The sequence below is a fragment of the Pithys albifrons genome, chromosome Z, assembly GCF_047495875.1.
Source record: "Pithys albifrons albifrons isolate INPA30051 chromosome Z, PitAlb_v1, whole genome shotgun sequence".
In the NCBI taxonomy this organism is placed as follows: domain Eukaryota; kingdom Metazoa; phylum Chordata; class Aves; order Passeriformes; family Thamnophilidae; genus Pithys; species Pithys albifrons.
In genome coordinates this window covers 11,155,247-11,176,219 of record NC_092497.1, presented here as the reverse complement: position 1 = coordinate 11,176,219, position 20,973 = coordinate 11,155,247, and the positions used below count along the sequence as shown (strand labels likewise).

At 42.1% G+C, this 20,973-nt stretch overlaps 1 protein-coding gene across 3 annotated transcripts in view; it reads left to right on the top strand.

The window, feature by feature from the left end:
- The first annotated feature begins 1,268 nt into the window (after positions 1-1,268).
- The window catches only part of PDZD2 (PDZ domain containing 2), a 138,348-nt gene continuing 118,643 nt past the window's right edge, over positions 1,269-20,973 (top strand). For all 3 annotated transcript variants that reach the window (XM_071579877.1, XM_071579876.1, XM_071579875.1), the window contains exon 1: positions 1,269-1,836. In XM_071579877.1, the coding sequence (XP_071435978.1) occupies positions 1,358-1,836 (479 nt within the window). In that variant the 5' untranslated portion in view covers positions 1,269-1,357. The remainder of the gene's footprint in view (positions 1,837-20,973) is intronic.

Sequence of the window (20,973 nt, the reverse complement as noted above, 5' to 3'; positions counted from 1 at the left end):
CTGTCTCAGTACTGCCATGCACCTGGGGAGGTGGTAGAAATTTGGATACAGTTTCTGGGCAGCAGCATCTTGCCAGAGCCTCCTTTTACACTCATGCTTTTCGGGTTACACACTATTTCTGCAGCTCTTCTGTCTAACCTAAGCCTTGCATACACGTCTGCAAGAGCAGGCCTGCAGGCTGCAAGCTCAAAGCTGCTGCTTCCTTCTGCCCTCCTGGTGCACACCTCAATGAGCAGCATCCACTGCTAGAAAATAAATCCCTGAAAGAATCTGGTCAACCGGACTTGACTCACATCAGGGTTTTTTCTTGTTTCATAGATCCTAATGATCCTGGGGAAAAAAAGCCTTTCTTATCCTTTTGGTTGTTAACCCCCAACTCTTGCTGCCTCCTGGGTGCCTGTGTGCCTTTCTCTCCCAGCTGCAGGAAATTGGGGAATTCACCTGCCCCAAGGGAACTGGGTACTCACCTCCCTTAGATGCTTTACCCACAGGGTAGGTTTAATTTGCTTAAGCTGCTGCTGCCAGTAAGAGGAGGGACCTCACTGGTGTCCTCATCACCCTTCGAGTGTGCTGCTGCCCATCCCCCGTGCAGCTTGGTAGGGAGCGAAGTCAGAGCGGTGTCCCATTTAAGACTATTCCCAACCCAAAATCACTGGTATGGAGGGGGCAGAGCTGCCTCCAGCAGCGGCACCAGCCAGCTTCAGTCGCTGGTGAGGCCGGTGTCCCGCCGTGCCCCTTCGCATCCTTCGGATGGGTTTGTGTGGAGTGTGTACTCTGCTTCGGTGAGAGCCCTGGATTTGCGACAGGAGCATCCGCTTTGCTCTCCAATTCCCGTTTTACCGGGAAGGTCAGAAGCTAATTGACCTTTTATTCCCTTGCTGAAGAGGGCAGCTGGTGCCCTCAAGTGGTAAACCGCAGGAGAGCTGGCGTTGGGGTGCTGGGCTGGGACTGTTGGATGTCTGCAGTGGTTTTGGCAGTTCTAACCATGCTCTTTTCCCCTTGCAGGACAAGGCAGCGTGGTGATCGTGGCAGGAAGGAGACTTTGTTACCAGCGGAGCGGGGACCTCGGCGACAGGCACACCTGGACAGCCATTGACGCTCCTCACTGCTTCATCTACCAGCCTGTCTGTAGGGCTGGCTGTGGTGTGTCCACACCAAACACACTGCCCTGACTGTGCTTTTATTCAGCTGGAAGCCAAAAAAACAAAAAAAAACCTCACTGAGATTAGATGGAGCTTGCTTTGGATCTGCAGCCCCACTCCAGCATGTCCTCAGGGGCTACAGGGGGCCACAGCAGGCGACCAGGGAGCCGACTGGGGCCAGGGCTGATGTGGTGAGGGGATGCACAAGGACAGCGATGCCCATCACACAGGACAACGCAGGGGTCTTCCTCCCCCTCCTGTGCCAGTGGCTGCAGAACAGCCGTCGAGAGGGGGCCGAGGGAGCCGAGCAGCAGCTCTGCCGCTCGGCTGTCCAGAAGCTGAGTGAGTACATCCAGCTCAACTTCTCTGTGGATGAGAGCAAACTGCAGCCAGGGAGCTGTGGAGCTTTGGATACAGAGATCTGCACCATGTACCTGGCCCAGGAGATGCGGAAAAATGAAGTTCTAGGTTTGAGCTTTGGGAATATCCCTGCTCTGGGGGACTATGGGGAGAAGCGTCGGGTAGGAAAGAAGAGGAAGGGGCATAAGGGGCCTGTGCTCGACGTTGGGTGCATCTGGGTGACGGACTTGAAAAAAAACAGCCCAGCTGGGAAATGCGGGAGAGTGCGCCTGAAAGACGAGATCCTCTCTCTGAATGGCCAGCTGATGGTCGGTGTGGATGTCACTGGTGCAAGGTAAGGGGGCAGAGCAGTCACCAGCAGCCACTCCTCATGACACATGGTGCAGGCCACATTTGATACTGATGAAAGTCCAGGAGCAGATGTTATGACTTGGGTTTTTCAGCCCCTGAGAGAGCTCTGGGTTCATACTTAAGGTCTGTAGAAAATATATAAAAAAAAGCAAATCAATAATTAGCCTTCATGTGGTACTTGCACTTCCACTGGAAAATTTTCAGAGGTCATTGTGCCAAAAAATAATACATTGTAAGCATCAGAGGCGCTCTACTAAAACAGGAGGCTTCCTGGGTGGGTATAAAACTGTTTCCTTAAGTAAAAATGAACACAGATGCAGCAGCACTGGAAGGTATTTTTACAGGTGCTTCTTATTTTTGTTCAATCATTTGAGTTGAGGGAAGCTTTTTTGACAGCTAAATGTTGTCTGAGAATTTTTCAAAGCAAGACATTTTTGTGTTTTCCAGATTGGAACAACTTCATTTTAATAAATTCCCTTTGATTTTAATGCATCTGCTCTCTTCTGCTGTTTCCTGTCCCAGAAAATTTGAAACCTTTCAGAATTCAAATCAGACATGAAGGTTCTTGCAATGATATAGATTATTCTTGTGGTGTTTATTTAATTTGGCTACCCCATGTTGTAAAATCAGTTATTGTTCCAGTCTTCCTGTTTGTGGACTGGCAGGGTTTCTCACATTTCCCTTTGCAAAGGCAAAAACCTTTCTCTGCTAAAGATGAGGATGAAAATGTTCATTCATACCTGAGGTTGCAATATACCTGAGGGCATGAACTCCTCCTGCTCTTGCCAAAGGGGGTTTATCTTGGGAATGGACAGTTTTGGAAACCAAGTGCTACTGAAATGCTCCCAACAGGCAGTGAATATGGCAAGAGTTTGTGGTAAGCATCACTCCCAGTTCTGCCATGTGGCAGAAAAAAACTTGTGGATCCCCAGTCTGTGGGCAGTGGGCAGCTCAAGCTGTCTGTGGTTACACAGGTGTGAAAACAGTCCTCACTAATTCCTAACCTGTAATTCAGTGAGTGTATAAATACTGGTACTGTGGCACCTCCATCAGTGGACATCTCCAAATTCATGACGGTTTGTGGCAGAAAGCAATTAGTTGACTGTTTCTCCTTTGCCAAATGTCACCGTTCCTAAATCCAAGGAATCCAATACAGTGCATAACAGCAGCATAACACCTGGAGGAGCTGGCTGTGCGTATCACTCATCTCTCTCTCCTTGCTAGGGAAGCTGAATCTTACTTTAAAGAAAAGTTATTTATTTAAATTGCACCTGATTTCCATGTAAACAGCAGAAACAGGTTGATTATTGCTGAACTTGCTTCTTTTTTTCTTTGTTTTGATTTAAAGAAACATTATATGGTAATAAAATCATCAAAGCTCTTTGCTTTACAGGGTATTATTACATTAGAGAGGAATAATGTAGGTGGTGTCATTTTTGGTGATGTTAGTGATTTAGAGAAAATTATTGCTCTCTTCAGAGGTAGAAAATTGTATGTCTATCAAACACAATTGCAGGGAAATGAGTTGTATTGGAGTACAGAATAAAGGTTAGTCAAAACTCTGCCTATTTATTTACCTTCTGTCGATACAACTGTATCTCTAAAACATATGGGTTATGTTCCCCCAGACAAAAACTTCCTATGTATTTTGGAACTCTTTTTGGGTTGTTACTCATTTTCTAGAGGGAGGCGGTTAGTATTTCCACAGATGACAGATGTATCCTTCATTTCTTGAGCATGACTGAGTGGGGCTTCACTGAGCAAGTCCTGGGATGGTTTCAAAAGAATTATTTTGTCATGTATATCATTCAGTTTGAAATATTTGATAATGAATTTCATCAAGCATAGCTTTAGTGCCTGGACACAGATACGATTACATCTAATATTAAAAGTCAGTGCTAAATAGATTTCCAAATTCAAACTGTTTTTGAAGAAAACAGAGTAAGATACATTACCAGTGATCACAGTGTGGTGAAAACATAAGATATTATTATAATTTTGTCATTGAGAAAACCCACCACTGCTTCAAAATATCATGTTTCTCATTGCCAAAAATGACCAAATGTCGCCATGTGTGGGAATACAGTCAGAGAACTGGAAGCTTCTTTATAACTCACAAACTGGAATCACTTCCAAAAATGGAACCAAGAAATGTTTTGACAGCCATACCTTTGCACAGTGTTTCTTAGTCTCTCCAGCCAGTGTCCTGGGAGGAGTTGCTAGGACTTCTCAACACAAGATATGGCATGCAAAATGTCAGGAAAATCAGTTTATTTTCAGACACTCTGAGAAAGGCCTTGAGGAATCAGATCCACAATAGAGAGGGATCTTCAAGTGTCACTGTTGCCGGTGAAGCTTTTACTTTACCTGAAGTTGAGGGTTTTCATCAGAGCCAAAGTCTTTCCTGAAGACTTGCTGCTACTGCACATCACAGAATAGCTGAATGGCTGAAACTATGAAGGTAATGTCCTGTTCTTCCTAACAGGTCAATGCTATGAGTAGTTGTGTGATATATGGACATTCTAAACACAGTCCTGCTTCTCTGTAAGTGCTAGTAGCTGATTACAGAGCATAATTCAGAATGTCTATGAAAGCATGGGTGTCAAAATGTGCATAGCACTTTGTGCTGCTTGCTGTGGCAGTCAATAACAGTCTTGGGTTCTGCTGGATGAAGTCTTGAGGTTGTCAAAAAAGTTCTTGCTGGTGCTGAAAACACACCATGGTGTTCCTAGTTGGAATTAGAGACAAATTCTGCTCTGAACAGCGGTTTTCAGGAGGGCAGTCTTCTCCTTTAACCCCTTGGAAGCCCTGCACACAAGGAACAGACTTGTACCTGCAGAGCAGCACAACTGCTATGGCAATGGGAGCAGAGAACAGAACCTTTGCTGTGTCTGAGAAGAGCTGCTCAAAAGTCTCACAGTGTGATTCTGAAAGTGTTGTTTCAGAAGAGCACACTTTTCAGGCCACTTTTTTATTGAGATCCCTCTTCCTCAGAAGTGTGAATGGAAGGATTTTAAAAAATAGACTGTTTTGCTCCTGCAATGAAAATATTTTCTTGTTGGGAAGATCATCCTTCCCCTGCAGATGTTGTCACTATTTGATACTCAAGTGCAGTGCTCCAGTTCTGCATTTTCCATGGTGCGCTGCTTCCTGCTGTATGTGTGGTGGTGAGGCACTGTCACTGCCTCGAGAGGCTGAATGTCCTTGCCATGGCTACTTTGTCCCTCCTCTGGCAGCCCTGGCTGTCTCTGGAGCGTCTGCAAGATTTTGTTGCACCCTATCATTCAGCAGTATGTTCAAAATGCTTCCATGTGCCCTGAATGGCATCTCGGAATAGCATGTATGGGAACAAGAATCGAGGGCTGCACTGCCTCAGCACATTAGCTGGGGCCCTCCGGTTGTTTTAGGTGACAAATTCATTCTTTAGTATGGTCAGGTCTTAGGGTGTGCTATGGTGGAAGGGAGGGCATTTCCAGTTTCTGTGCCTGTAATAGAATTATGTTTCTCTTGAAGATTTGGGGCATTTAATGTCTGCTTGGCAGTGCAATCTCCAAGGGGGGAAAAATCACCCCAAGAAAACAACCCCTGGTCATTGCAGAAAGCTCTGTCTCACTGCACCCCTACCTCCCAGGCATGTCAGGTTGTGTGGATTGATTGCTCTCTTGTACTGTTTCCTCACCTTCTTCCTAAAGCAAATGTGCTGCCAACACAAAGTGCTGCTCAGTATAAGCAACTGCTTTGCCTGGTGTTAGTAGGGCCTTGGTTATGTTCATAAGAAAATATTTTTGTTTTAATAGAAAAACAAATGGAAATTTATCCTGTCCCTTTGCCCTTGGCCAGTGGGCAAACATTTCAGCTGGAGCTCCTTGTTAAAATATTAACAGCACTAACTACACAGAGAAAAATAAATACAGTGGTCCTGGAGACTGCAGCCTCCAAATGCAGTTTCAGGGAATAGATTTCTCATAACTGACATAAAAAATACCCCCAACCTGTTGTGGAATTGAATTCATTTCCTTTTCTATATCATATTACCAATCTTCATGCTTCTATGTGACAGATCAGGGCACAGAGGCTGAGACCTGGGGCTTGTTATCACGGGCAAGGATGAGCGCCTATGCTGACATGCCCTCCAAGCTGCCTGGTGTGTGAGTCCTGAGGATGGAAAATAAGCAGCACGTAGGGATTTCAGTGGAGAGTTTTCCTCTTTCAGTTGAGCTGCCATGAGCTGGGATACAGTGAACGTGTGCTCAACCTGTGCAAAATGAGAGAAAGCCTATGGATGTCTAAAATTTACCAAGCACAGCTCCCAAGTCTCCCAAGTCTCACTGTGCTCCTGAAGTTCAGCATGCAGCCCCCTCTGAAGCATGGCTGCTGTATTTTACACTGATAGTGGATATAAACTCTTCCCTTACCCCCTTCTTAAAATATAGCAGGACTAAGAAAGAGATGTTTTTCTTCCCTTCTTTTATGTCTCTCAGAAAGGTATGAGCAGACTTAGCCACACGTGTTGAGAAATAAATTGCTCTGAAAAAATGAGCTTTATTCCAAATCCTCTCTTAAGAGCCAAAGTCTTAAGCAGAAGGTCACTAATCCCCAGACTCAGCAGAGATCATTTAGCTTGTTTGTCCTCTTTGCTTTACTAATCTGAGTGTGTGTTCACTTCCTTTCCCCTCCATCCAGTTCACGCTGTTTCTCTCCATCTCCCCATGCCAAGCCCAGCACCTGCGAAGGTAGAACTCACTCTCTTGTAACGATGGTGATTTGCAGCATTCGACCACTACAACTGCCTCCTCAACAGACTTTCCAACTCCTCGTTCTCCTCAAATTTGCATCTTAGTTATCTTCTTGCTCAGCACAGTTTTATCTAAAACCCATGAAAAATGATGGAAAGACTTCCACTGATTTCAAAAGCTCACGTCCTGTATGTGTTTGTCCCAAAATCTTGGTAGCAATAAGCTTGTAATTGCCTTCTACACACTACTGCCACTGAGCAATAGACCTGCCCTCTCTCAGTAGAAAGTGAGATCCCCAGGAGCATACATGTATAAGTAGGCAACATCCCCAGGGTCACCTCCTGAAGTTGCTCCCAACACTATCTCTGCACACTTGCTTTTCAGAGGGATTGCATCAGGCTTGAAAAAGACTAGGACAGAGGTTGGTGGTGTTGCCTTAGGACATGTAGAAGCTCCAGAGGTTCTAAAGAGGGTTGACTGGAACTTTTCTTTTGTGCTTTGGTTTTGGTTTTTTGAGCTGTGGACGCTCTGATTAGCAGGCTGTACATTGTTGCCAAACCTATGGCTGAGTATCTACATTTAATTTGCTTTTCTGACCATTAATTACAAGAGAACAAGTCCAGTGTTTGGGAGGGAGCTCTCCCCTCCCCACTCATCCTCTGTGGGAACCACCTGTTTTGCTGAATCAGCCTTGTGCCTTGTCATTTACCCTGATACCAAAATGCCAGCAAGATCCTTTTCCCAAGCATCCCATGCTTTCAGGTCATCCGGAAGCACACTCAGGATGCACCAGAACATAGCTAACTGGCAAACTGCTGGACTGTGCAAAACAGAGACACTTTTTTCTACTGCCCAGCCAACAAACAGGTTAGGCCTTCAGCTACAGCAGCAGATAGTTTCACAGCTGGGGCATTTGCTAGCACAGAACAGTGTTTTAGCCACCAAAAATTAAAAATACAGATGTTCAAAAACACAAGCAAGGAATATTCCATGCCCCTTGTTCTTACTCCTTCTGTAATGCTTGTGCCCTTACACATCACTTTGCAATGTGCAGTCATTCACAGCATCTTGTCTAATCTGTAAATGTGAATTTCTCTTCATATTCTGGTAGTCCAAAGTTTTGCACAAAGCAGGCTGTGGGCTAAAGACTGATTTCCATAAGACAGAAGCTCTGAGCTGCTGCAAGAGGAGGAGGCAACTGGAACCAGGTTACTGGTTGCAGTGAGAATCATGGGAAGTTGTCATTTCCAGCCTGTACTGATTGATGTGCCATCAGTCCTGGAAAGGCATGGCTTCTGCACTCCTCATTGACGTTTGTTTATTTGTTTGTTTGTTGCTGGTTTTTTTCCCTCATAGGATTGGGCTAAGTGAGCAGTGTTCACCTTCTTAGATGGGTTTTGGGGCTGTTCTGCAAGGAGCTCGTGATCATATATATCTTCTTGCCGACCTCATATACCTTTGGGTGTCATGGCTGCTGTCCTGGACATGTACTAGAACTGAGCTGTGACCCTCCAAAGCTAAAAGCATTAACAGTGGTGGCAGCTTAAAACCTGCTTATCCCCTGTCACTGGGAATCAGGCCTGGATTGGGAAGGACAGCAGCAGGGAGGGTTGAAATGTGATGGGTCCACAGGCAGAGGCTCAACATCAGCTACAGAGACACAATTTGTCAGCGTGAACTTGCCATCTACGGACATAAGTGAGAGGATAACTATAAGAAACATAGGTGTGATCAGCAAAGAGGAAGGTGTATACCTACAGAGACAGTTGCTGCAGTGGATGGCATTGAGGATGGGCTTTTTTTTTAATGTGGAAAACTCATTGCTTTTTTTAGGTGATGTGAAACTTGCCTCCAGCTCTGAGCAGTATTACATGCTCCTTGAAACTTATTTTTCTGTCTCCTTTCTATCAGATATGGGCTAAGAGGGGAAGGTCATATGTGTCACTTGCAGACTCTGCATCATCACTCACTGTACTTGCTGCTTTCTCTGGGTAAAGTTTATGATGCTCAGCAAGATCACCTGGGCTTCCATGGGAAACACTTTTAACAGACCAGTACCAGTGGAAAGACAAGTTGGCAGGCATTGCCACAAGGTTTAGGGCTGTTCAAGAAGACAAGTACCTACCAGGGTAGGACAAGGGTAGGGAAAATGTGATTATTATCAGCAAACTTCACTCTAGAGTATCCAAGACTCAGGAAGCCCAGGCAGACTCAAGTCTCTTTAACAAGGCTGTAAGAAACTTGAGGTGGAAAATGGATTCAGGCTTTTTCAAACTAAAACAGAATTGTTGAAATGTGACTGAAGGAGATTACTGTTGCTGCTGATGCCTAAGACTCTTTCCTACTGCTTAAAAAGGTGAGAAGGTCTGTTTTCCCCCCTTCTTCATAGCAGGTATTATAGATAATCAGATGATCTTCTAAAAAATCCACCACCAACTGGCAAAATAAGTAATTGATTAATAGAGCAATAACTTTGACTGTGTCTCCTAGTCCATCACTTGATCACTGGAATGGGTGTAGGCTAGTGGAGTAACTATTTGATGAAACGAAAGCCAGTGAAGTCCTTCTTCTCATCGTACACTTTGACCAGTGTCTTTTTGTGCCACAATAACTGAAGAATTACTAAGTGCCTGGGTTATTTTTATTCCAGTAGTGAAAAGGAAAACACAGATATCAGGTAACACGTAAACCTTTTCGTACCATCTATCTGAAAGCAGAGCCCAGATGAGGGAAACAGGCTAGAGACAGGGAATTCCATCTTGAAAACTCATGGATGACAAATGGACCCAAACCAATGCATGATGTTCTGACTGAAATTGTTTTGCTGAAAACAGCATTTCATGTTTTCATCTATAGAAGAGCTGTACTAAAACAGATTTTTCTGTTTCCTCTAGAGGGCAATGTCATATAAATATTTTAAGAAATTTTTGGGTTCTGTCAACCGGGAATTTAGCCTGTCTTATCTAAGATTTTGTAAGACAGCAGTGAAAAGTGTTTCTTTACATGCCTTTAGAATGTGTATATATGTAATATAGTCTGTTTCTTGGGCTTGTTCAGTGCAGTATCTAAACCCTTTCAGGAGCACAGAAGTGCATTTTGGGCAGATTTGCCTATGCCAGTATGCAGAGAGGGAACTGCTGCTGAAGACCCTTCTCTACCTGTGCAGCTTCAACAACTTCCACTGGTTACTCCTTAGGTAACAATTGTGAAAAAGTTTATAATGCAGTCTTCAGAGAATGAAGTTACCAGTTGCTGTAGTTTATGTTGGTAGCTGGAACTTCACAGCAGAGAATAAATCTAAATAGCAAGTCTAAATGGTTCACAGAACCTGGAAAACAGAAGGGTATTGTGTTATTATTTATTTCCCTAAAAATGATGTATTTGCAGGTTCATTAACTGTATTGCTTGTTTGATGGCTGTTAATAACAATGCAATTTTCAAATTAATTGTTCACGTAAACAGGTGCTAAAATTAGTATGAATCAAAGGTGCCACTCTGGACCTTAATTTAACTTAAGGGATATTTTCAGTCATTCTAGTATAGAAATAGCAAATACAGACAGAGACTGTTTTGTTTTCCTTAAAACTCAGGTATATAATTTGAAACACATTTCCATTGACATCGACTTCTTTTTTGTTGTCTGTATCATTACCTTCTTCCCTTCTCACAAGCTAACATTACTAAAAGGGAAATCTTGACATCACAACCTGAAAATGGCTTTAGGCAATCCTTTTTTGTATTTAGTCTCCTTTCCCCTCTTGATGATCACTAGTCCTTTGGAGTATCACCAGAATGGCCTTATTGGATTAACTTGTAAATCCCATACCTTTACTGAATTTGTGCACTAACATTCTTGTAAAATATTTTTCCAAAGAAGTAGTGGGGAATCTGCAGTTGCCAGGCTCTCTAAATGAATAAACCTGTTTGTTTGTTTTTCCCCAAACAGGAAAGGCAATTAATTGAAGTAAAACACTTATTCCCAAAAGTGTTCTATTTGAAAACAATGGCCTGTGAATAAAAAAGGCAATAGTTGCATTGGCTTCAAAGCCAGCAGGCATTAGGTAGCAAAGCAAGATCTGTCCTGTCCTTTTGAGAAATAGCTCTAAGAAAAATCTGAGGACACAGTTTTTCTGTAGTTTTTACAAGCCTAAATAGGTGATAATTGCTTTTTAATTACTGCTGCTGGCCAGGAAGGACTTTTTCCTAAACCATGTCTTAACGGAAATATGATAAGCCCTTGGTAAATTTTAAATTCCCGAGAAAAAATTTTAGACACACTAGTGGAAACTAAATATTCATAGTTTCATTTCTTATGCTGCATGAAAAGCTTCGGGTTTGAACTGTAAATTCATCACCGCCTCGGTTTAGGGCTTGTGTTTAGATCTCACTGTTTCTAAATTAGCTGACAGCTTAATGCTTAATCACAGGGGGATTATTCCTTGCCTTTGGGTGGAAGGAGCTATGTTTGGGAATGTAGGTGCGTGGAGAGGTTGATTGACCCTGAGCTGGGATCTCCGTACGTGGGCAGCCCAGCGAATGTCATGCTTGCCTGGCTGCAGGTCCTGAAGGAACCAAGGTTTACAGATTTGTCTCTTTCCTTGCTGGTGAGTGGTCTGCAGTGCAGCTTTCTTGCTGCTCTGCCCGAGGCCCCTGACAATTCCATAACACTGTGGGCTTCAGTGGAATTGCTTCCCACTTGCCTCCAATTTGCCTTCCAAATTAACTCCTGCCAGTCTGTATCTGCCCCAGCAATACACAAAATAGTCTACTCTCTGATCTGTTTTTCCATCATGGCCTGCATTTGGAAAGTAAGTGATATATAGAGCAGAGCAGAAAATTATTTAGTAATCTATCCAGTTTCATCAGGATGAACTATGTGGCTAAAATAAATCAGATTTCAAGAATTCACCAGTTATGCTGTGGAGAAAAAAAATAATAGTTTAAAAAAAAGTGTACAGGTGCCAAATGGATTAGAAGTTAATGGCTGGTGTGTGGAATTCAAAATCAACAAGGGTTTACTACAGGGCTCTGCTTTAAATATATAAATGGACTCTCCTTTAAATAGTGGATGAGAAAGGCAGAATCTCAGTGCTTTAGTAGAATGATTTTGTGACTCAAATGCTTTCTCTGATGACCTAAGAATCAAACTATAAACCATGGAAATGAATTTAAGGGACATCATCATCATGCAAGTTAGTAGAGCAGAAAACATGTCTTGAGAGAGGTAGATTTCAGAGCTTCAAAACAAAAGAGGTAAATGACAAGAGGGTAGAAAAAAATTTGGATGGAAGAAGTACTTAAAAATTCATTAATTCTAGCTTGGTGAATAATAATCAGAAGTGTTTTGTCTAATATGTAATTGAATTAGATATCATTATCTGTTAAATACATTCAGCCTGCTCTAATAACCAAGGAAACCAATCCTGAGCCCAGGTGTTAGCTCCCACACTCCCTGAGGTTTTCCTGGCCTCAGGGATATTCTCTCATTTAATGATAGTATCAATAATAGTATTAAAGAATGTGAGAAGGCATAGTCTCCCTTTTTATATAATCTTCAACATGCACAGCAGCACACTTGGGACCCACTGCCCATGTCCTACATTTGAGGAGTCATGTGTGACTTTGTGAAGCCCAGTCAAGATCTCCTCTAGATTAAAAAATGTCATATGCCATGCCATATACTGAGCCGTAAGCTGGTGTAAGAACCTAGCATGAACCCAGTGTAAAGAACTGGTTTAAATTCTATGTAAAGTTTTGACTTCCTCACATTTTAGTGGCATTTACTACTTGCCTGTAGCTCATGCTGCTCTCTGCAGCAAGCCCATGCTGGTTCTGTCTTTCCCTTCCATTTCTCTTCTGCATGCTTCTATTTTAAATCACTGACCTGTAAGTTATTTTTGCATAAGCTGTATATGACTTATAGCTATGTATCTACCTCCTGTCAGGGTGTTACAGCCTAATGGATAGCACGTGTTGACTTAAGGAGTGTTGGGTCCTGATCAAGCCTTTTCCCCACCCTGTGAACAAGTCATGGCCCTGGTGACAGGGAGGTGATGACAGCAGCTCTCATTTCTGCAGGTGCTTGAGCTCTCAGGGGGAAAAGCACTTTATTAAATGCTGGATTTTATGGTGGAGCATTTCTTTCCAGGTACCTGCCAGTCTGCTGGAGAGTTGTAAAGACAGAGCAGCTTCATGAGGGCTAAAATTCTTTGAAATACCTGTTTCTGCAGAAGCACATTTGAGCAATACAACTAAGCCCTAGCTTAGGAGATACCTGTCTGGTTATGAATTTAGCTATTATCCAGTCTTCCCAAGTGTCTCCAAGAGGCGTCAGTCTACACAAGTGAGAATTATTTATCTCTAGAGTTTTCCTAGAATAATGACAGAATAGAAAAACTGAATTCTGTTTTTCTGAGTCCTTGAAGCCAAAACCCTGTCCTTTGCTGCATCTAGTGCTGACCTTTTGGAAAAAAAAAAAAAGAAAGAAAGAACCCAGCCTTGTTTTTGTCGTGGTGCTGTAGCCAACATACAGCTGAAGTCTGATTTCAGATACGGTATTTGAGATTTGTTGTGAAGTGAGAAGGTCCAAAGCCAAGCAGGCTAGAGCTGTCAGTTTTCTGGTTGGAGTGCTTGCTCTAGTTTATAAAGCTTTGCATATTATACTCTCGCTGTGTTATCTTTTAGAGCTGAAACAGTGTAAAAGTCTAGCAGGGCAGCTTTGGACGGGGGAATGTGTATTTATTGAGAAAAAAAGGGCTTTATTGGGGAAAATGTGATTAAATGGCTTGCTGTTCAATATGGCTCTTATTTGGTGAGAACTTCCTTGCAAGTATAAACAGGCCCATGAAGCTGAGGAGGAACCAGCATCAAATATAAGCATGTGAGAAAAACAGGATTAAACATAACTATAAAATTCACTGCATGGGAGCATCTCACTACCCCAACCCCCAGACATTACACTCTCTCGTGCTCACTTCACACATGTCCCCTTTGTTCCATGGTCCCCAGTCAAGAAGACCATGGGAGATGTGCAGGAGTGGTGTGGCTGTTCCAAGTGCAGACCTAGGGAGGAGGCTGCCATTCATGTTGTCCAGGGAATTCTGTTTCTGCAGTTCAGTTCCCCAGACTCCCTTTCTGAGAACTAACTTGGTGCAAAGAATGGGACAAAAAAACAAATGTGAGGTCAGGCTGAGAGTTTCCATCTTGATCACATTTTGTCACCTGCTCTTTCAGCAGCATTCATCAAAGTAGCCTGAAAATTGTGTCCTGGAGAAATATCTTGATTGAATAATTAAGTTTTAAACTTAGCATTGCTCTTATTTTTCCCCAGGTCATCTACATATTGGAACTTTTAACCTTTAGATTGTGCCGATTGATCAAAATGTTCCTGTGTAGTTATTAAAGCTTGTTTTTTTTTCTTTCAACTGATGGCCCCTGACTTGTGAGAAAGGCTTGAAACCTTACCAAATAAAAGCCTGAAACCACAGAAGAGCATTTGTTGCTCATAATACCCCTTCTCTTTAAGTATAATCAAAAGGCAAACTTTTTTCATCTCCTGTAAAATGGATGTATAATCATTGAAGGGGAAGAAGGTGACTCCCAAATCCTAGGAGAAAGAGAAGCAGTTCCTGATTTTCATATGGGTAAGCATTATGACTGGGCAAAATTAATAACTAAAGAGATGACTCTTGGTTTATGACCACGTAAAAGGAGAACTGGACCTGCAGGATGGTCAAATATGATTGCAACCACAGTCTGGTCCAAAGGAAAACATTACACCTCAAAGAAATTAACAGTAACTTAAGGAAAAATCGTAACTCTTCAATCCAACAAGATATAGCCTAAACTAAAATCCAAAACAGATCAGAAATCCAAGAAAAATCCTGCCCACGGAGCCCATAGGCACAGTGTCTGAGATCTGCAATCAGTACCAGATGCTACTGATGTGGTGTGGAGCCTGTAACAAAGACATGCTGGACCCATTCAGACCAAGCAGGAAGCCTTGCAGATTAAATTTGTATTAGTTGGAGCCTGTAGATTGCTTTAGCAAGCAAAATTGAGCCTGGGTGTTAAGATGATCTGGATCAAGAATCCCAAATTAGGTTTCCACCGTAAAGAGGAATGAGCACATTTTGGCACCAGTTTTCATAATGGTTTTGGAAAGAAAATATTTGAAAACAGATGCAATAAGTTTCTGTATATTAAATCCAGTCTGTGAAATAAAACTACTCGCTCTGACTTCACAAAACAGTCAGAAGACTCCTGGAACAAAATCCTCCCTAAATTTAACGTATGTTTTAGGGAAGACTCTTGAAACATTAATAAGTGGTGAGTGGATGGCACGTTTTGATGTGCTGGGAAATATGCACAGATGAGATGCAGGATGGTTTGTGATGTTTAAAAAGCAAACAAGATGTGGGCTTCCACTTTGACATCATAAGGATCACAGCATATTACATTAATGGAGGCTATTCTAGCATAGATTGAAAGCCACATTTGGAGCAATATCTGCAGCCTTGGTTTGGTACACTGGTGAAAGTAATATAAAATGACTCCAGGGTGGAGCACAGGTTGCTGGAGCGAGCAGCTACTGTTGTAACCTACGTTATTTTTGTAGTTAAAGAGAAGAGAAAATTGTTGCTTTGATAGGAAATCCTAATGAGCAGGCACATATGGGCAGTGAATTTGCCAAGTGGGACTTAACCCGTGAACTGAGAGCTCGTGTAGCCTTATGTGCTACACAAGGCCTGCTAGCTGGTGCTGGCAGTGCAAGAGGTGCCTAAGCATCCCACTGGGTGTTTGCAGAGGGGTAAAAGGTTCTAATTCCTTGGCTGCTCTGAAAATGCACCATGCTAGAGCTTGCATTGCTCCCTGTGGAAGTATCTTTGAGTGTTGGTGTGCTCCAGGCAGCCTTCATCACCAGAGGGGCTGGCCTTGCTCCCTCTGGCCCACCATCATCATGCAATAGAGGTCATGGCTGGGGCTATAAACTGGCACCAGCCTTCCTTGACCTGGCTCTTCCATCTCTCCTCTTTATCTTATGCTTAGTCTCCCTTGTGCTTTTCCTGGAATGTGTGGTCATGTTCTATTTTGCATCAGGGCTAAATCATTTCCAAGACTGCAAGTGGGGGAAGGTAGGGAGAGCACCTGGAGGCACCATCCTGGAGTAGATTGCCAGGGGCAGTTGATGTCTTCTCCAAACTAATTTTCTTTGGTAGTTTTGGAAATCCTGGTATCAGACCTGGACAGTCACAGGTGTGCAGAACCTTGCCAGCTTGCAGCAGCACCTTGCTGCCTCCAGCTTGGGGTTGGCAGGTCCAAGGTACATTTTATCCCTATCTGTTGACCCCTTGGGTTTATAATGAGATGTACATAGCGTACTGTGTGTAGAGAGTCTTGCTGCTGGAAGATCCAGATTGCTGTTCTCGCGCAAAGAAAACAAGCCCCGTTGATAGCTGCATTCCCCTAGGCTGCTGAGCGCCCTGTGCAACATTTTACACTCAGCAGAGCTTAGCGGAGTTAAAAATAGTTCTTGTTGTCAAAATATTTCTTGGTAGTAAAAATGTCCTTAGGATACTCTGTGAAATGGTAACCTTTGGACCAGCTGGGGTAAGGAAAAATCAGAACAAAGTCTTTAATGCCACAAAAAAAGAAGTTTGTCTTAATTGTGCAATATGGGAGAAAGGTTAAGAGCAGAGAAAACTTGCATCACCTTGGGGAGGGCAAGAATGGAATTTAAACAGAGATCTAAGGGTGAGTACATAATGTAAGATGTTATATCTTCGTTGAGTATTTTTTCCTTTGGTGCTTGAAATTTTATTTGGGAGAAAATGTCAGACTCTGTGTAGTGGATGAGGGCCTTGCTGAGAGTCTTTGAGTTCAAGGAAGGGTAAAACCTGGACTTTCACTTTTAGTGTTATTTTACAGGATAATTTAAATTCTATGTTTGGCTTCTAATTTCTAAAAACAAGCTTAGATAAGTGTTTCCACTCTGGACAAAACCACTCTTAGTGATAAAGGACTGTTTTGAGCAAATTCATGTTCCTGTGTAGAGTCTCAGATGTGGGTCATACACTGTAAAGAAGTGAATATATTAAGTGAACAGTAATGTAAATTAAACAGAGGGCGTTATTGAGAGAAATGCATACAGTAAACAGGGATTGAGATGGGAAAGACAGCTTGATGATTTTTTCGTTTTAATAACTGTAGCTGGAGTTAAATGTAGCAGATAAGGCAAATTGATCTAAGACTGTGTGATTTCTGGCTTATTACTCTCTGTTTTATTTCAGCAATACTAGTGCATATCCTTGTATCTGTTTTCTGCTCTCCAATCTGCAGCTACTGCTTTGTATTTTGAAGTTAAATACGGTATCCTTAATGACATGTAAATATCTGCTGCTGGGTACTATATGATATCATATTATTCTGGTACTACATACTTACCTGAATTAGAGAACTGCTGGGTAAGAAGGCTTGATCCTCTATAGCTTTGTAGAATCCCCTAAATAAGTTCTTTGAGCACGTAAAGAAAATAATTAAAAAGTGAAGTCAAAGCTATATAGTGCAGATACATTGCATCATACTTTGGAGTTTCATGGAATATTCTCTGAAAGTATTTTTAAATGTATATAATTGATTTTTAAAATTACCAGCCTATAAATAAAATGTAAGTGTATAAAATCAGCTCTAATATGATTGCTTACTAAATATAAAGATTTCACAAACAGCTCTCTGCCCAACCTCTGGCTAATGTGGCTTATTTGGAAGATAGTATTCCAGAAAAGGGCTTGTGGGAGAGCATTATCAATCCAGTCTGTCTTACTTCACCCCCCCTAAAAAGAAAATGAGGAGAATAACAGTCTACTGGAGACTAGTGATCTTAGACATTTTAAATAACAATTAAGTCTTAATGTAGGATGTGGCAATGTCAGCTCTCTGGGACAAAGACCCTATGTCCATGTTTTCATCGCAAACTACTGACTGTATGACAAGTGTTATAAAAATAATAATTATCAATAAGTCAACAGAATAATAAAATTGAGAGGTTCAATTTTCCAACAGTTCTCAGTATAGTTTCCCATGGATTGCTTTTGCTTTTCATGTTTTACCTAAGAAAGCTTGCCTGATGTAGTAGGAAACATCTCTGACTGTAGTCCCTATAAGGAGCACAGATTAAAAGCTTGCTGACACACAGAGACAACACATCAGAATGCCTCCCAAAAATCACTGAAAAAAAAATCTCATTTCCTACTATTTGTGTGGTGGGAGGAGTAAGGCAGTATTTATAAATAATTCTAGTATAGCTCTTGTAAAGGCCTGTCTTCCTGCAATTTGCATATAAAACTCCACTGAGGATTAAAGACTAGGGTGTTTTCAGTCAAACCCGGAGCTGTTTGGAATTTTTTTGGTCATTGGAATTTTTCTGTACACCTCATGAACTCACAGCCATCAGGAAAGGATGAGGGCGTAACTCTCAGATGAGCCCTGGGTGGCTCTGGGGGCGTGCTGGATGTGGGCTGCGGTATTCAGTTCTCCAGGGCTTTTTATAGGAGTTGTGTGTTGGAGCTATTAGACTTGCATTTTTGAGAAAGAAACCCTACTTTTGTTTTGCTTGTGTGCAGAAAAAGTGCTAAGGGAGAGGTCTTCCCTGCAGCAGTCATCTTGTAGTCTAAGAGTATGTGGTGCAGAAATGGGGCTTTCTGGAGATGGTGTTTGTGGGGACTTGGAGAACTTGGTGGACTGAATGCACCAAATCATCCAAGTGAACTGTGAGGAGATCCCCACTGAGGTCAGGGAAGGGATTTTTGTATTTACACTGGCACAGCTGGGACCAGAGGAGGGCCTTTGCAATCCTAGGCTCTGCCTTGGCACACTGGACTCCTGTGCAGTGTTAACCCTCTTTTGTGACATTTTTGTGGTTTCTAGCTGAGCTCTGAACTTTACTGTTTTCTTTTAGGAAGAAAAATGGAATATTATATTGTTGTCCTGGGTTATATGTGGTCCTGGATGCTGTGGGGTGATGGCCCCGGATAAGGCCTGATGGGTTGAGGGAGATGCCTCAACCCCTGGAGGGGTGCACCCCGAAGAAGACAAAAGCAAGGCAAACTGATAAGATTAACAAAGGATGGAGTGTTAAGAAATAGCATGGCCTTCCTTTGCAATATCTTCTATGACTGCTCAAGGGCCACCTCGCCTCAGGCATCTGCATCACCATCACCCTCTGAATAGATTGACTATTAGTCATAAATCCACATGAAGCAAAATAAAGGTATAAAAAGTGTGGAGTTTAAACTCCAGCAGAGAGGGGGAAATGCCACGTCTCTGTGAGGGTAACTGCTGCAGCTTGTCCTGTCTCCTCCTACCTCCTGGAACAATGTAGGGGTGAGAAGACCATGTATTTTCTATTTCTGTATACTTTATTTTCTTAACTTTACTTTCTTACAAAGCTTATTCCTTTATACATTCTATCTTACATCTTATGCTAACAGCTACTATGATTCTTACTTTATAAGCATTTCCTTTACTAAATGTGTTTGCTGCCTTAATACTAACTACAGTAACTTTCTTCACACTTTGATACTTTATATTGGTTATTGCTTTTTGCTATTCTTACTTTATAAGACCAGCTCTGTTTTGCAACTACAGTAACTTGCTTTACTTTCAATGTGCAGTTTCTTTTACAACATGTATGTTGATGAGAAGCAGTTCTGTTCTTTCCTTTTGTTTTGTGTTACAGAGAGAGTGGTGTGCAAGATATTTCATTGTCCTATGTTATTGAGAGAGTGTCTGGATAAGTGTTTTAGGTGGCTGTGTTTTTAGTTAGTAGTTCTTTGTTGCTAGTTTCTGTCTGTTGTGAAAATGGGATACATTGCTGTATTGTAACTTGAGTTTAGTGTGTTTGTCTCTGTAAAATGTGTTTGTGCTGGTTTCTTTTGGGGTCTTTTTTTATCAATTAAATACAATCTTGCAGCTGAATGCTATCACTGTCAAAGTGGAACCCACAATAACTGTCACATATTTGTATTAATAAATGTTATTTCGGGAACGGTTGTGGGAAACGTTTTTTTCTGGCTTAAGTGTGGCTTCATATTAGCGGTCAGAAACCCTTCCAACCTGTGGGCTGTTGTTGATAGACAGTACTGGGGACATAAGGCTCTGATTGTCTAGAAGTGCTTATAGCTAATAACTTTTATTAATATAGTTAAGACTAGAAATCTTTGCATTTCTGTCTTCCTCCTCCCTTTCACATGACAGATGCTTATTGTGTTTTTAAAGGAATGTGCATATTCATTTTGCTGCCCATCAGATCCACAAAACTCTTGGGTTCTGAGAACATGTACCATAAAATTGACTTTATTTGCATGTGTTGTGTGTCAGGGATGTCAGGCATCTGGTGCCTGGGATACAGCAGTGTTGGGAGAATGTGTATGTCTGTGTCTGTTTTAAAGAACAAGTGTTCCTGGTGCTTCCAGCTTCTGAAGGTAATGCTTGAGATAAGGCTTAAATATGGTGAAGTTTAAGCTACTCGGGAGTGGACCTAACACCTCCTCAGTTGCTACCTCAAAGTGTTAACTTGTAATACTCACACATTAGTGAAACTGATTTCAGTGAAATTTAGTTTGTATGAATGTGGCTTCAAGGTGATTTGTGTTAGTTGTTTTTCTGAATGTGAATCAAGAACTTGTTTGTTGAAAGACTATTATAAGGAAAAAAATCAAACATAATGGCAGTCCCAAAAATGCCATGTAGCATTGTCCCTGTGCTGTGGCGTTGGATCTGACTACACCTTTGTTAGCTAAGCACCGAACTGGCTTTTTCTGCATCCTTCTTTTGACTGCCTTCTGAAATAGTTTAATCAGTCCACCGTTTCCCCATCCTTAATTCTGTTAATTTTTCATTTTGTTCTCCTGAAATTCAAGCTAAAAGGAATTTGATGCCCAGCTCCGTGGGGCAGAAGAGGATGATCTGTGCTAAGTAGTTCTCCTTGCATATGTATGAAGCCAATTTTCTTTAGACAGATTTCTTTAGATAAGTCAGTGCTTTATCTTTAAAAAACAGTATGACTCAAATCCTGTTTTGGCTTATAGCACAACAGATTACTTTGAAATGCACAGCTGCATGTATGTGCGTAAAATATGTAAATGCTACCAGTATTCTTTAAAATAAAAGCTAAGATTTAGGGCCCAATCCCCCAAAATTTCACTGGGATGTTGGCTTCTAAACAGACCTAGAAAAAGCCCTACTCAGCTCTTACCAAGCTGGGAGGTACCTAACAGTTTTGGACTTTACTGATGCCCAAGAGCTTGTTTCTGTGCTCTCATCCAAAGCACTTTGGTCTTGTCTGAGCCTCAGCAGCTCATCCGTCTCTTTGTCCCATGAGGCCC